The sequence below is a fragment of the Neovison vison genome, chromosome 8, assembly GCF_020171115.1.
Source record: "Neovison vison isolate M4711 chromosome 8, ASM_NN_V1, whole genome shotgun sequence".
In the NCBI taxonomy this organism is placed as follows: Eukaryota; Metazoa; Chordata; class Mammalia; order Carnivora; family Mustelidae; genus Neogale; species Neogale vison.
The window spans coordinates 22018079-22032343 of NC_058098.1; the positions used below are offsets into that span (position 1 = coordinate 22018079).

The 14265-nt window shown below is 51.5% G+C and overlaps 1 protein-coding gene across 2 annotated transcripts in view; it reads left to right on the forward strand.

The window, feature by feature from the left end:
• SOGA1 (suppressor of glucose, autophagy associated 1) overlaps positions 1-13609 on the forward strand; it is a 69790-nt gene extending 56181 nt beyond the window's left edge. For both annotated transcript variants that reach the window (XM_044263079.1, XM_044263080.1), the window contains 2 exons: positions 723-2073; positions 6668-13609. In XM_044263079.1, coding sequence (XP_044119014.1) covers positions 723-2073; positions 6668-6820 — 1504 coding nt within the window. In that variant the 3' untranslated portion in view covers positions 6821-13609. The remainder of the gene's footprint in view (positions 1-722; positions 2074-6667) is intronic.
• Positions 13610-14265: the final 656 nt, after the last annotated feature.

Genomic DNA, 14265 nt, shown 5'->3' on the forward strand with positions numbered 1-14265 from the left:
GAGCTGTCTGCTAGAGTTCCTAGAGGGCCAAATGGTCTGGCCTCTGAGATGCACTTAGGTCTGCCTGGCACTTCTAGTCATCAGTCCATGTGCCATGTCTGTGCTAGACATGGTGACATCTTATTTGGGTTGCCCAAAACCATACATAGGATTCGAGAACTTGTCTCAAAGATCTCGAAACAAGGATCTGAGCACAAATGGTTTATTTGGGAAGGGATTTGGGAAATACTGGAAGTGACACGGGGAAGGGAAGGCAGCCAGTAAAGGGGGATGTTGTCATTCTGTGGACAACCAAAGCTCCGTTTCGCTGAGGAACTCGGGGGGCCAGAGCAGAACGGGCAACGCAGAGTTCTCCCACCCACGGATCAAGGAGGCCTGGTCCTGAGCCACGAGATCCGCCCAGTCTTGAGGGCTGTGTCTAGGGGCCAGACCCTGTGATATTTGTAGCTTCTTCTGCGTGGAGGCCAAGTGTGCCCTTGCAGGCACAGAAAAGCCTTTGGCGGAGAGTAGCAGGTGTTCACAGTGTTAAGTGTTGGGTACATGGTGGCAGGTGCCGAGGTGGCGTGGAGCTGGGCACCAGCAGTGTCTTCCATGAGAGGTAAGCCAGACGGTCATGGCCCTAGCCCTCGTGGAGTGCGGGGACCAGGGAGGAAGAGCAAAGCGTCTGCTCCTTGTCTGTTTTCTCCCATTAATGCTGCTCTTTTCTCCTCTGCTCCTCCCAGGACCAAATCTGTTTCCTCCATGTCTGAATTTGAAAGTTTACTTGACTGTTCCCCCTACCTTGCCGGGGACGCAACCCGGGGTAAGAAGCTACCCAACAACCCTGCCTTTGCCTTTGTGGGCCCCCAGCCAGTGGACCCGGAGAAGGAGGGCCAGGAGCAGCCAGGGCTCTCTCCACGGGACTGCAACCGCCTGGGCCCCCTGACCTGCCAGGAGCCCGCGGGGAGGCAGATGCAGCGCAGCTACACGGCTCCTGACAAGACGGGCATCCGCGTGTACTACAGCCCCCCAGTGGCCCGGCGCCTGGGTGTCCCCGTGGTGCACGACAGGGAGGGCAAGATCATCATCGAGCCCGGCTTCCTTTTCACCACTGCCAAGCCCAAAGAGTCGGCTGAGGCCGACGGGCTAGCCGAGAGCTCCTACAGCCGCTGGCTCTGCAATTTCTCCCGGCAGCGCTTGGACGCGGGCTCGGGGGGCAGCCCTGCGGCGCCAGGCCCCAGCTTCCCTGCCGCCCTGCACGACTTTGAGATGTCTGGGAACATGAGCGACGACATGAAGGAGATCACCAACTGTGTGCGCCAGGCCATGCGCTCGGGCTCCCTGGAGAGGAAGGTCAAGAGCACGTCCAGCCAGACGGTGGGCCTGGCCAGCGTGGGCACGCAGACCATCCGCACAGTCAGCGTGGGCCTGCAGACCGACCCCCCCCGCAGCAGTCTCCACGGCAAGAGCTGGTCACCCCGCAGCTCCTCGCTCGTGTCTGTGCGCAGCAAGCAGATCTCCTCCTCCCTGGACAAGGTGCACTCGCGCATCGAGCGGCCGTGCTGCTCCCCCAAGTATGGCTCACCGAAGCTCCAGAGGCGCTCCGTGTCCAAGCTGGACAGCGCCAAGGACCGCAGCCTCTGGAACCTGCACCAGGGCAAGCAGAATGGCTCGGCCTGGGCCCGCTCCACCACTACGCGGGATAGCCCCGTGTTGAGGAACATCAACGATGGGCTGTCCAGCCTCTTCAGTGTGGTGGAGCACTCGGGAAGCACAGAGTCTGTCTGGAAACTGGGCATGTCTGAAGCCCGGGCCAAGCCTGAACCTCCAAAGTACGGCATCGTGCAGGAGTTCTTCCGGAACGTGTGTGGCCGGGCCCCAAGCCCCACGTCTGCAGCCGGTGAGGAGAGCACCAAGAAGCCAGAGCCCCTCTCCCCAGCCAGCTACCATCAGGCGGAGGGCATGGCCAGGATCCTGAACAAGAAGACAGCCAAGTCCGGCAGCAGTGAGGAGGCCAGACTCTCAGTGCTCCCCCAGGTGGGGAAAGATGGTGTCCCCCGGGACGGAGATGGAGCCACAGCCCTTCCTAATGAGGTAGGTGGGTGGGGGTCTACTCTTTTTCTTGGGAGCAGGGAGGTTGGCTTAGAAGGTCCAAAGTCTCTTGGTTTTCAAACTCAGGAATATGGTTGTATGTTTCTTTTCTTTTCTTTTTAAGATTTTATTTATTTATTTGACAGAGAGAGATCACAAGTAGGCAGAGAGGCAGGCAGAGAGAGAGAGGAGGAAGCAGGCTCCCTGCTGAGCAGAGAGCCCGATGCGGGACTCGATCCCAGGACCCTGAGATCATGACCTGAGCCGAAGACAGCGGCTTAACCCACTGAGCCACCCAGGCGCCCTGGTCGTATGTTTCATAAAGTCCTTTTGCTGGTCTGGAAAGAGGAGTTGGTGGTGGACGGCGGGGCACCTGGCTGGCTCAGTCAGTAGAACATGTGACTCTTGATCTCACAGTTGTGAGTCCAAGCTCCATGTTGGGTGTAGAGCTCACTTATAAATGAATAAATAAATGGAGGGATGGATGGATGGAAGGAATGCGGGTTAGAAGGCCCCAGCCTGGAACAACAGGCCTGATGGACACACGGTCTGAAAAGCAAGAGACGAGTGAGCGAGGCTTCACTAGCATCCACTCCAGGGAACACTTAACTGCTCTCCTGCATCAGTGTGCTGGGGCCAGCTGATCTGGTCCATGAAAGGTCATTGTGTGCATCTCTGTGTTCAGTAAAACACCTTTGCACCTTGAGATTGGCCGTAGTTGGGAGGACTTACACCATGGAAATTGACAAATACTCCGGATCTGGGCTTTTCCCCTCACTCCTGGAAAATTAGTTATTAAACATTTTCTAGCATACCCCTGCCCAGCCCCCTAAGACTCCATGCCTAAGCGCTTTCATGTTCTCTGAGAATCTTTTGCTGCACATCCCACTCCTGATAACGATTTCAGATTTTTTCGGGATTATTTGCATCTTAGTCAAAGAATGCGTATAAGTTAGTTTTCCAGAAAGGGAAATGGTGAGATAGCTTATGGATCCCAAGCACAAGGACCCAAAGTCCTCAGCACCTTCTCTGTCTCTCCGCTCCCTTGAGCTTTGTTTTCTCTGATGTCCGCCTTTTTCTTCTGTCCCTCTGCTTCATTTACATGTGTGGTCCAAGCTTTGCTTTTTATGACATCTTTTAGTTCAAGCCCCTGAGACTGATTCAGATCCCTCCATCCCAATTCCACATTCCTAGAAGAAAGAAGAAACTGTGATTGGTTTAACTTGGGTCCAGTGTACCCCCGTGGTCTAATTAGCTATGGTCAGGGGTGGTATCATGGGGCCTCCGGTGCACTCGGTAAAGGTCGCAGGTGGGGGCGCAGAGAGGTGGCGTGGGCTAGGCCTGGCCCATTTGTATGTATTGTATGTTTAGGTGGTTTCTAGGTTTTCCCTACCATACATAATGCTGTGATGGACATCTTGGTACAAAAACATTTGTCCACATTTTGGATTATTTCCTTAGGTTTAAGTTGCAGCAATGGGATTATAGAATAAAAGAATATTTAAAAAAAATTTTTTTTAAAGATTTTGTTTATTTACTTGTCAGAGAGGTAGAGAGAGTAGAGGCAGGCAGAGGCAGAGGGAGAAGCAGACTCCCTGTAGAACAAGAAGCCCGGGGGCGCCTGGGTGGCTCAGTGGGTTAAACCGCTGCCTTCGGCTCAGGTCATGGTCTCAGGGTCCTGGGATCGAGTCCTGTATCGGGCTCTCTGCTCAGCAGGGAGCCTGCTTCCCCTCTCTCTCTCTGCCTGCCTCTCTGCCTCCTTGTGACCTCTCTCCGTCAAATAAATAAATGAAATCTTTAAAAAAAAAAAAAAAAAAAAAAAAGAACAAGAAGCCCGATGTGGGACTCGATCCCCAGGACGCTGGGATCATGACCTGAGCCGAAGGCAGCCACTTAACCAACTAAGCTACCCAGGCGCCCAAAAATATAAAAATTTTAAAGGCATTTGATAAATGTTGCCAAATTGTTTTTTTTTTTAAAGATTAAAACATTTTTTTTATTAGCTTCAGTGGTAGAATTTAGTCTTTTCGTCAGTTGTATACAACACCCAGTGTTCGTTACATCATGTGCCCTCCTTAATGCCTATCACCCAGTTACCCCATCTCCCACCCTCCTCCCCTCCAGCACCCCTCAGTTTGTTTCCTAGAGTTCAGTGCCCCTTATGGTTTGCCTACCTCTCGATCTTCATGTATACACACGTATGTACACACACACACACACACACACACACACACACCCTGCTGGTTCTGTTTCTCTAGAGAACCCTAATACAGTGGGTGTATTTAGTCTGTGAGAATTCAGTAAGGCATATTTTTATCATATGTTCAGTATGTACATTAAACTGAAAAAAAATTTCAAGCATGGAGTATAGAGAAATAAAACATTAACTACAGGGGCGCCTGGGTGGCTTAGTCAGTTAAGTATCTGCCTTTGGTTCAGGTTGGATCCTGGGGTCCTGGGATCAAACCCCATGTCGGACACCCAATAAGCAGGGAGCCTCTTCCTCCCTCTGCCCTTCCCCCTTGCCTGTGCCCTCTTTTGTGCATACTGTCTCTCTCTTTCAGTCAAATAAATATCTTTAAAAAAAAAACACACAAAAAAACACTAACCACATACTAGTAGAGGCTGTAGAAATTGGGCACACTCTTCTGAAAGACAGTTTGGTGGGGGTACCTGGCTGGCTCAGTCAGTGGAGCATAGAACTTTTGATCTCAGGGGTGAGCTCAAGCCCTATGGCTATACTTAAAAAATTTTTTTTAAACCAATAGGCTGTATGTATGTATGTGTGTCTGTGCGTCTTTGTGTCTGTGTACGGGTGTGTATAAAGAAAGACAGATTTATTATAAGGATGTGGTTCCCACAATTGTGGAGACTGATGTGTCCTAAGATTACAGAGTAAGGTAGAGCAAGCTGGAGACCCAGGAGAGCTGATGCTTTATTCTAGTCTGAGCTCAAAAACCTGAGAACCAGGAGAGCCAGTGATGTTATTCCAGTACAGCACATGTAGCTGATGTAGTTCCAGTCCTAAGGCCACCAGGCAAGAAGAATTCTTTCTTATTCTGGGAGAGTCAGCCCTTTTGTTCTATCCAGACCTTTGATGATTAGATGACGCCCACCCACATTAGAGAAGGCAATCTGCTCCAAAAGCAACCTCACAGAAGCTCTCAGGGTAATATGTGACTAGATATCTGGGCACCCTGTGGCCCAGTCAAGTTGACACATAAAATTAACCATCACATCCATGGGACCATATATACATCTAGAGACCAAGGTACAAGCTGGCTGTATTCTGAATATTGATTTTATTTTATTTTTATTTTTATTTATTTATTTTAAGATTTTTTATGTATTTATTTGACACAGAAAGAGATCACAAGTAGGCAGAGAGGCAAGCAGAGAAAGAGGAGGAAGCAGGCTCCCTGCTGAGCAGAGAGCCCAATGTGGGGCTCGATCCCAGGACCCTGAGATTATGACCCCGAGCTGAAGGCAGAGGCTTCACCCACTGCGCCATTTAGGTGCCCCTTGAATATTGATTTTAAAGTTGAGCCAAGTATTTTTCAGTATGTAAAATGTGCATGTTACCCATTGACCTGGTAGTTTTTCTAAGAGTGTAGCCTATGGAAATATTCAGAGGTGGGAGAATATCCTTGTATAAATAAATAAATGTATGGCATTATTGGTAAAAATTGCTAATATCGGGACACCTGGGTGACTCAGTCATTAAGCATCTGCCTTTGGCTCAGGTCATGATCCCAGGGTCCTGGGATTGAGTCCTGCATCAGGCTCCTTGCTTAGTAGGGAACCTGCTTCTCCCTCTGCCTGCTGCACCTGGTAGTGCTCCCTATTTCTCTCTGACAAATAAAGAAATAAAAGTAAAAAAAAAAAAGAAAGAAAGAAAAATTGCTAACATTTATTAATACTTCATAGGCACTATGCCAAATGCTTTGCGTATTATATTTGATTTGACCCTCACAACAATTTTGAGAAAGGTATCACGTCCTTCATCTTAGAAGGAAATCAAAGTTCAGAGAGGTTAAGCAACTTACCCAAGGGAGTGACAGGGCTGGGATTTGAACCAAGCAATCTAGTTCTATAGCAGCACTTCTAACCATTATTGCTGGTTTGTTGATAATAGTAAAAAAAAAAAGAGAAACTACCTAAAATGCACATAAACCGCAAATTGAATAAATAGGTATTTCCGTAAAATTCCACTAAAATTCCACTAGTTCCTTTTAATTCCACTAAAAGGAAGGAAATCTAGGTATACATAGTGACAGAAAAGTGTTTATGTTTTGCAGTTACAGAATAGGCAGTAGGAGGATTTTGATAAGTGTATGCTTGTGCAACGTTAAGAATTTATCTTTAGACAACACCCACTTTCTTCTCTGTATATCCCAAAATTCATTACATTCTAGAATGTTATTTATGAATACTCTAATGGGAGAAAAGCAATTTAAAGAAATTGGTCCAGAGAGGGGCCACAGTCCCTGGGAACTGGTCCCCAGGCACGGCTGGGTCCAAATTCCTGGCCAACCATGTAGCCCCTGGGCGGTCAGTGCCTCTTAGCTCCTCCTGACTTCAGCCTCCCTGCTCCTAGGATGCTGTCTGTGACTGTAGCACCCAGTCTCTCACCTCCTGCTTCGCCCGGCCGTCCCGCTCTGCCCTCCGCCACTCTCCTTCCAAGTGCCGGCTGCACCCTTCGGAGTCCAGCTGGGGTGGGGAAGAGAGGGCAGCTCCCCCCAGCGAGTGACAGAGCAGCCGGGCTCCCCACCTCAACCAGCCCAGTCCCGGATCGCCGAAGGGAACCAGCAGAGAGGAGGCGAGGCAAGGGGCCCATGCCCTCGGCATCGTCTCACCTTGGAGGTTCAGCCGCTACACCACTGCCAGAGAACAGCTTTCCCATCCAGGTAAAGCGGGGTCTCCTGCTGACTGCTGGGTGGTGACCTCTGACTTCCAGGGGAAGGCAGCAAGTGGGAGAAAGACCACAACTAGGCTTCAGAGGTGGCTCCAGAGCGATCCCTTGGGAGCCGGTCCGTTGGGAGAGCCTCGCCTGGTTCTGCCCACACCCACTTCTCAGAAGAGCCAAGGAAAGGATACACTTCTGGCTGTGCTCCTCAGGGAAAAGGGCTCCCAGAGATGTTCCCTGCCAGCCATGTCCTCCTTCATGGGCAGGAAACACCATGACAAGAACGGGCTCTGCCATAGGATTCAACGTGGGGTTCCTGGTGGAACTGAGCTGGGCATCCTCCCCATCCCTTCCTTCCCTCCACGGCTTCCTCCTCCCAGCCCTGCTGCTCTGGATTGCTGTGGCTCTAGGGGGTATGATAGGGCCAGTAGCCAGGGCCAGTATCGGCCTGGAATCCTGGGGCGCTGGATCTCCCTGCCCAATAGTCTGGATGCAGCAAGGACTGGAAGATGAGGTGGAAACATGTGGGGCTCAGGGTTGGGTCACTGGAACTGCCTCCCTCATCAAGGTGACCGGGTTGGGGGGGTGGGTGGTGGGTACCAACCTTCCCAGGACAGAAATAGGTAGAGTCAGTTTCAAGATCTGGTGCACAGATAAATTGCCTAAATGCCCACTGCCTCGATTGCTGGGGCCTCTTTCCCCAGCACCCTGGAGGGGGCGCCACATCTCCACTGTGTTTACATCCCGTGGCTGGTAGAAGGCAAAGCTGTTCCCAATGAGAGACTCCCAACTGGCCACACCAGGCCAAGGAGCACCCCCAGAGGCCAGTGCCCCCAGGACAGGGGCCTGGAAACACATTTCTTGCCTCGGTTGTTTATTTGAATTTTTCTGACTATAAATATTTAAGGTGGCTTTAGTTTATTTTAATAATTTAATTTCCCCGAAGTCCCTAAGGTAATTTATTGGAGGTCGAGACATGTATTCTTGCCACTAGGACAACATGAGGCTTCTAACACGATGGCCAGGCATGGGGTCCCTCGTACAGAGAAGGCAGCTCGGCTGCTGAGCTCGAATCTCCTGGTCAAGTATAGAGGGCCCCTGGTAGGGCTGGAGCCCTGCAGCTTGCTCCCCAGTTCTGCTGACCATCTGGCCTCAGAGCACTGCTTTTCACTCACTGCCTGGTACTTGGCCAGCCCCCAGCAGTCAGTCTGCAAACCCTCGCTGACAGGGTGGGGGGCTGGGCCAACATCCCCACTTCCCATACATTCTCCATCTGCCCTCTCATTTTGCTCCCTCCCTCTGAAACCTTTTTTTTTTTTTAATGAGTCAAACACAGATTACTAAGGCTCTTATCAAGAGCGTGGCAATCTCTCCAAGTTCCCCAAGTGAGAACTCACAGGAAAACAGGACTGAACTTCGAGAATGTTGTTTATTGCAGCTTTGCACATGGACGTGAGAGTGTCTGCTAGCCTGCCTCAGCTCTCACCACCTGCCAGCCTTCTCACCAGCCTCTTTCCTTAGCCTTATGGCCTCTCCTGGCCCCTCTTCCAGCCCCAGCTCCCCTGCCCTCCCTTCTCCACATCCCATGTGAGCTGTCTGAGCCACAGTGGCTTATGGCAGCGTGGGGGGAAGGCCTCAGATGGCCTCTCCCTTGATGCCAGTGAACCTGTATCGGTTGCACACTTGCTCGCACACACGCAGATGCGTGGACCTCCTGCCACTGGCGGGGGGCCCAGAGTGGAAATACCAGAATGAAGCAGCTTGTCTGCAGAATGCAGGAAGACCAAAAGCCAGCAGCTTTGTGAGCTTGCCCCCAGGACTCAGGAGACACCTCTGCACTCCCATCTGTTCCCAGTTCTGCCCTTTCAGGGTCACCTGGACAAGTTACCCCAGATCCTTCCTCTCCATTCCCTACGGGCAGAATGTGAGGGCCGTGTCAGGCTGATCAGGCACTCTCTTGTGCCATAGTGACTTATGTGGGCAGAACAGGCAGGTCCCTGGAGCCATGGGCCAGTCTCCCCTGGGATGCTGCTGCTCCCACTCAGAAGGTCAGGGGGTCCCTCCAAGGTTATCTCCAGGTGAGGGGACTCACACCAGGCCACATGCCACCAGAGGCCTTCTGCCACCTCCCCAAGCAATGGAGGACCAGGGAGGTTGCACTCCCGGCCTTGGGGAGAAATCCTCATAAGACCCGAACCCCAAGGCCTACGGACCGCTCAGCCTTACCATCGTCTTCGTCCAACGCTGTCCTCGCAATCTTCTTGTCTCAGCGCCTGGCCACCCGGCCCCCAACTGGTGTCAGAGGCTCCAGGTCTTGGTTTTCAGTAAAGTCCTTAGTGTCAACTTCCTGCATGCCTCTGTGCAAGGCCACTCATCACTGTTCCTGCAGAAGCCTCTGGACGTGGGGCTTGATGGGGTTGAAAATGTTATGTGTAAATATTGGTTTGGTTTGATTTTTAGCATTTTAATTAGTAACTGGTTGTGTTTTCTTTTTTTGGGGTGGGGGGGTTGGTTTGTAAAAACTCTTGTACTCTTTTGGAATGTAATTTCTAAGTTTGTTTGTTTCTTCAAATGCCTTTTAAGTCTTGGTAACATTCCCAAAGCAGAAAACTGCCTGACCCACAGTGGGGATTCCCTTGGAGCCCTGGGGTCCCAGGAAGGAACACTGCCCTTCTTCCCTTTCTCCCCTTCCTGCTTCTCCACTGGACTCCCAGCACCTTCCTCCTCTTCCTTCTCCTCAACCTCCTCTATCCTTCTTCCTTTTCTGCCATCTGCACTCTCTCCCACCAAAGTCCCAAGGAACCCTGGGGGTTCTGATCCCCTACAGATCACTGGGCTTGGATCCATCGTGTTGGCATCAGCTGGTTGGGGGGGGAGTGGGGGGCCAGTTGCCCGGGTTGACCCTAAACTGGACAACCTCACATTTCTTACGTCTGACCTCTTCCCACAGCCAAACTAGACCCTCCTGGGGACAATGATGTCTGTATTTGAAATGAAAATCGGACCACTTTGGCTCATCATTGGCTCCTAGGTCTTGCATGCACAAGGCATCTGTCCTACTCCTGTCCCTCTTTCCCACCCAGGTCGTTCCCCACCAAAGGCCGACCCATTTAAAAATCTCTTCTAGAGGTCTCGCTTTCTATGAACTCAAAAAATGTACCCCACCTGTTGGGCTTCCCAGGGATACTCTTGTCCCAGCTGCTTTCCCAGCTGACAAAGTGAAGGGCCCAAAGACATCACCTCTCACATGCTGACTGTCACATGGTTCCTATGCACCTTTCACGGTTTCATCACCCAGCCTGTTCTCTTGCCCACCCAGCTTCCAGGCTCTTCCTCCCTCTCCCCTCCCATCCAGAATGTCCCCCACCTTCCAACCGTACCAGCCCCCCAAGCTCCCACTACCTCTTCACTCATACTAATAATCTTCCCCTGCATGCCCCGCCCAGAGTACTCTGCTATCTGGAAATTGCTACCCTATCCCACAGCTGCTTCACAGCTCTCAGAGATGGCTCTGGGAGGCAGCCTTGGCAGGACAGGGGTTAGTGCAGATCAGGAAATGGAGGTGCAGGGCTCATCCCAGAGACACCTAACTGGGAGGTCATCGAGCCTAGATTAGGACCTGGGTCCATCGGATCCCCCAGCCCAACTTTGTCCTGGTTTCTGTGTAAACCCACCGACCCACTGGGGACTTTTCTTTGTGGGTACAGGACACCCGGAATATGCCACTACCTAACCCAGACTTGAAACCATGCAACCATCACCACTATCTGTTTCTAGAACTTTCTAATCACCCGAGCTGAAACTCTACCCACTGAACGGACAATAAGTCACCTGCTCCCTCCCCAAGTCCCTGGTAACCTCTATTCTACTTTCTGTCTCTATGAATGTGCCTCACCTAGGTAGCTCATGTAAGAGGAATCACACAGTTTCTGTCCTTTTGTGTCAAAGCCCCTCACCTTTTTAGATGAAAAATTGGTCCCAGAGAAGAGAGTGGCTCACCAAGGTCACACAGCAAACTACAGGCAGAGTCAGGACCAGAAGGCTGGTTTCCTGACTCCAGGAGATTCTGCATCCCCAGTGGTGAATGAGACCCCTCTCTGCCATTCTTTGCTTTTGCTTGAGCCCCTTCCTCTGTCTGGGCTCAGTCTTTTCAGTCCCCTCCTCCCAGCCTCCACTCTGTTACCATCTTCCTCCAAAGCTTCCCCTCTCCTGCCTCCTTTTCTTGGCTCGTTCCCACCAACACACAAGTGGCCCTGACCCATGACCAGGTATTCCTTTTCTGCACCCCAAGCTTGCTTTAACGCCTATCCCCCAGCCCTCCCAGAACGGCCTGTCCGACTCTGCTCCCCTGCCATGGACTTCCCTCCCTCCTCAGGCTCCCACTCCTGTCCTGTCCCGGAAGTACTTGGGTCTGTGGTCGCCCGACTCCAATGTTTGCTGTCATATCTGGTGATGTTTCCTTGGTTCTGTTTCATTTATTTCATGTTTTCTCATACTAAAGGAGGCACCCTTCCAATACCTCAGAGAATATCTACCTTACCAGTGCTTCTCACTGGGCTTAGCCCAGTGACCTCCCAGCCCAGTAGGACATCCCCTAGGTCCACTGTTGAACCACATTATCTTCTCTGTCCCCAGCCTCGGGACTTCATCACTGTCTCCTGTTGGTGTGTGTGTGGGGGCGGGGGGACTTGAATCCCTCTTTCTGGGCTCCTGTGTACCCTGCCTAGTCCTGCCTAACCTCGTTTGTGAAGAATGTGCAGTCTGGCTTGTGTTATTTTCTCTGTAGGTCATTCATCCATTAGTCTGTCCATTTGATACCCCACTATCCTCTCTACTCTGCCCTGGGCCTCACTGCCTCCAGAATACCTTGTCCTGGCTTTACCCTTTACCCCTCCCAACAGTGTGTGAAGTTTGCAAAGTCCACAGACTCAAGAACCAAAGGGGACTTGCTGCTGGGCCTGCATTCCCCTGCCCAGGGCTCCTCCCCACTGCCTGTTACTCTTGCCTCACACTCCTTGGACCCTCACTTATCCCATCACCCCTCTTTTCCCTTCCCTTCTTGCCCTTCACCAGCCTACAGGATCTCAGGCCCTAAAGGAAGGAGCTCAGGTTTCCTCGAAGCATCCTTGAAGGGTCGAGGTAGTCAGGGCCTGGATGGTCACACTCCATTCTGATACCACTCAAACTGCTCCTGGGAAGAAGACCCTCAGCCAGGAATCTGGAGACCCTGCCCAAGTCTGGGAAGATCTCTGTTTGGCTGGTTCTCTGAGCCTCCCCATTCTATGATTTTATCATGAACACCAGGATGATCTCGAGGGTCCTAGAACAGCCCTTGTGTTTTGGGGTGCTACATCACTATCCTCTCTCCACTGGACCCTGGTATCCTGGTTCCTCTTTCGACTCTGCCTCTGATCTCTGTGCCTTAGTTTACTTCTCTGCACAGGGGGCTCACCATAAGACTATTTCTAGCAGCTTCCCGGGTATTTTGGTGCCTCTAAGGTTGGGCCTTGCCAGCTGTGGCCCAGCTCCCTGTCACTGCCTCGGGATACCAAGTCGCTGAGCGTGAGGTGCCTGGAGGTTCTCAAAACCGCTCGAGCATTACCTGGGAACTTGACAGAAATGCAAAATACTGGCGCTACCCAAGACCTGCAGAATTAGAAATTCTGCTGTGGGGTCCAGCAAGCTGGGGTTTAGCAAGCCCTCCAGGTCATTCATATATAGCAGGACTTGGCCAGCTGCTGACCTGCCCTAGCAATTAGTGCGGCCTGGTGAGGGACTGAGGCTGGCCCAGCCCAGAAACAGGTGGAAAATACCAACCTCATCTGGACGCCTGAGAGATTGGAACTCTCCTTACCCACCCCTCCCTGCCTAACAAAACAACTATGTCCTTTTCCTGGAAGCTGGAGGGCAGGAAGAAGGCTACAGTTTTCCTTTCCCTGCCTCTGGCTTCATTCCAGTTCTACTCACAAAAGGCCGTGTAGGGTTGTGCTAGCAAAGCAGTGGGTGGGAGTTGTGGGGTGAGGGTGGGGGTAGACAGGAGACAAAGACCCTGACCATGTATCCCTTGGAAACCTTACCACAGGCTCATGACCTCTCTTCAAATAGGAAGAAACCTAACTCCTCAAGGAAAGAATCCTAAATCCCTAGCTCCTCCTCCTCTTCCTCCTTCCACCTCCAGGGAGACCAAGTAGACCGTGCCAAAACCAGCTCCAACCCCCAGCAGCTGGGGAAGAGAGCCAGAAACTGTCCTCTCCTCTCGGTCCCCCTCCCCAGCCCCTGCCAATACTGTGAAGCCCCCTTTCTGCCCAGCCTGGTTTCTTGGTGAGGGTCCTGCAATCCTGGGCCCTAGGGGATCCCCCACCCCCCCCAGGGAAAGGCCCTTGGGAGGGAAGGGACCAAGGGCATCCTTGGGCCAAACTGTCTGCCTCTCCTGTCCACTGTTCTCTCTTCCCCACTTCTGTCTTCAAAAGGCTCCTTCCCGAGATGGATTAGGTGCTGGGACAACTGGCCCAATCCTCCAGCTCTCCCTGCTCCTGTGTCTTATTTCAGACATGAGAATAAATGTACAGTGTAAACTTACAAAAGGTTTTTAATGGTTGTAGATTGGAAATAAAGTATGTAATATGAACAGTTTCCTTGGATTTGGCCTCATCTCTGATTTTTCTTGCAGGGTGGATGGGGCCCCCATCAGATTTGGAAACTGATTCTTCCCCCACCCCCCAACAGCCCAGTTGCCTGGGAAGGAGGAAGGCCTGGGAATGCCACAGTCAGCTGGCTAGTTTGGGGTCACTTGGGAGGAGCCACCAGGGGTTCTGGATACTGAGTCTTTACACCTCAGAGTCTTCTATGAAGTGTGATAAGACCACTGAGAAACCTGCAGAGTGTTCAAAAATGTTACTTTCTGCAAAAACAAAACAAAACAACATTTTACAGATTTATCATGAAAAAAAAAAAAGAGGACACTTTAGACATGGGTCAGTTGCCTATTATAGTATAATTAATTGGCCCCAAACATTAATTAGATCACGGGTACTGTGAATCAGAAATATGGGACCTAGGTAGTTCTGACTTGGTGTCTCATAGGTTGCAGTCAAACATCAGTCGGGCAGCAGTCATGTAAGGCTTGACTTGGGCTAGAAGATCGGTTTGCAAGGTGGCTCGCTCACATGCTTGGCAGGTCAATGTTTGCAGGAAGAGGCCTCAGTTCCTCTCCGCATAGACCATAGTGCTGCTTGAGTATCCTCACAATATGGCAGCTGGCTTGCACTAGAGCAAGTCATCTATGAGAA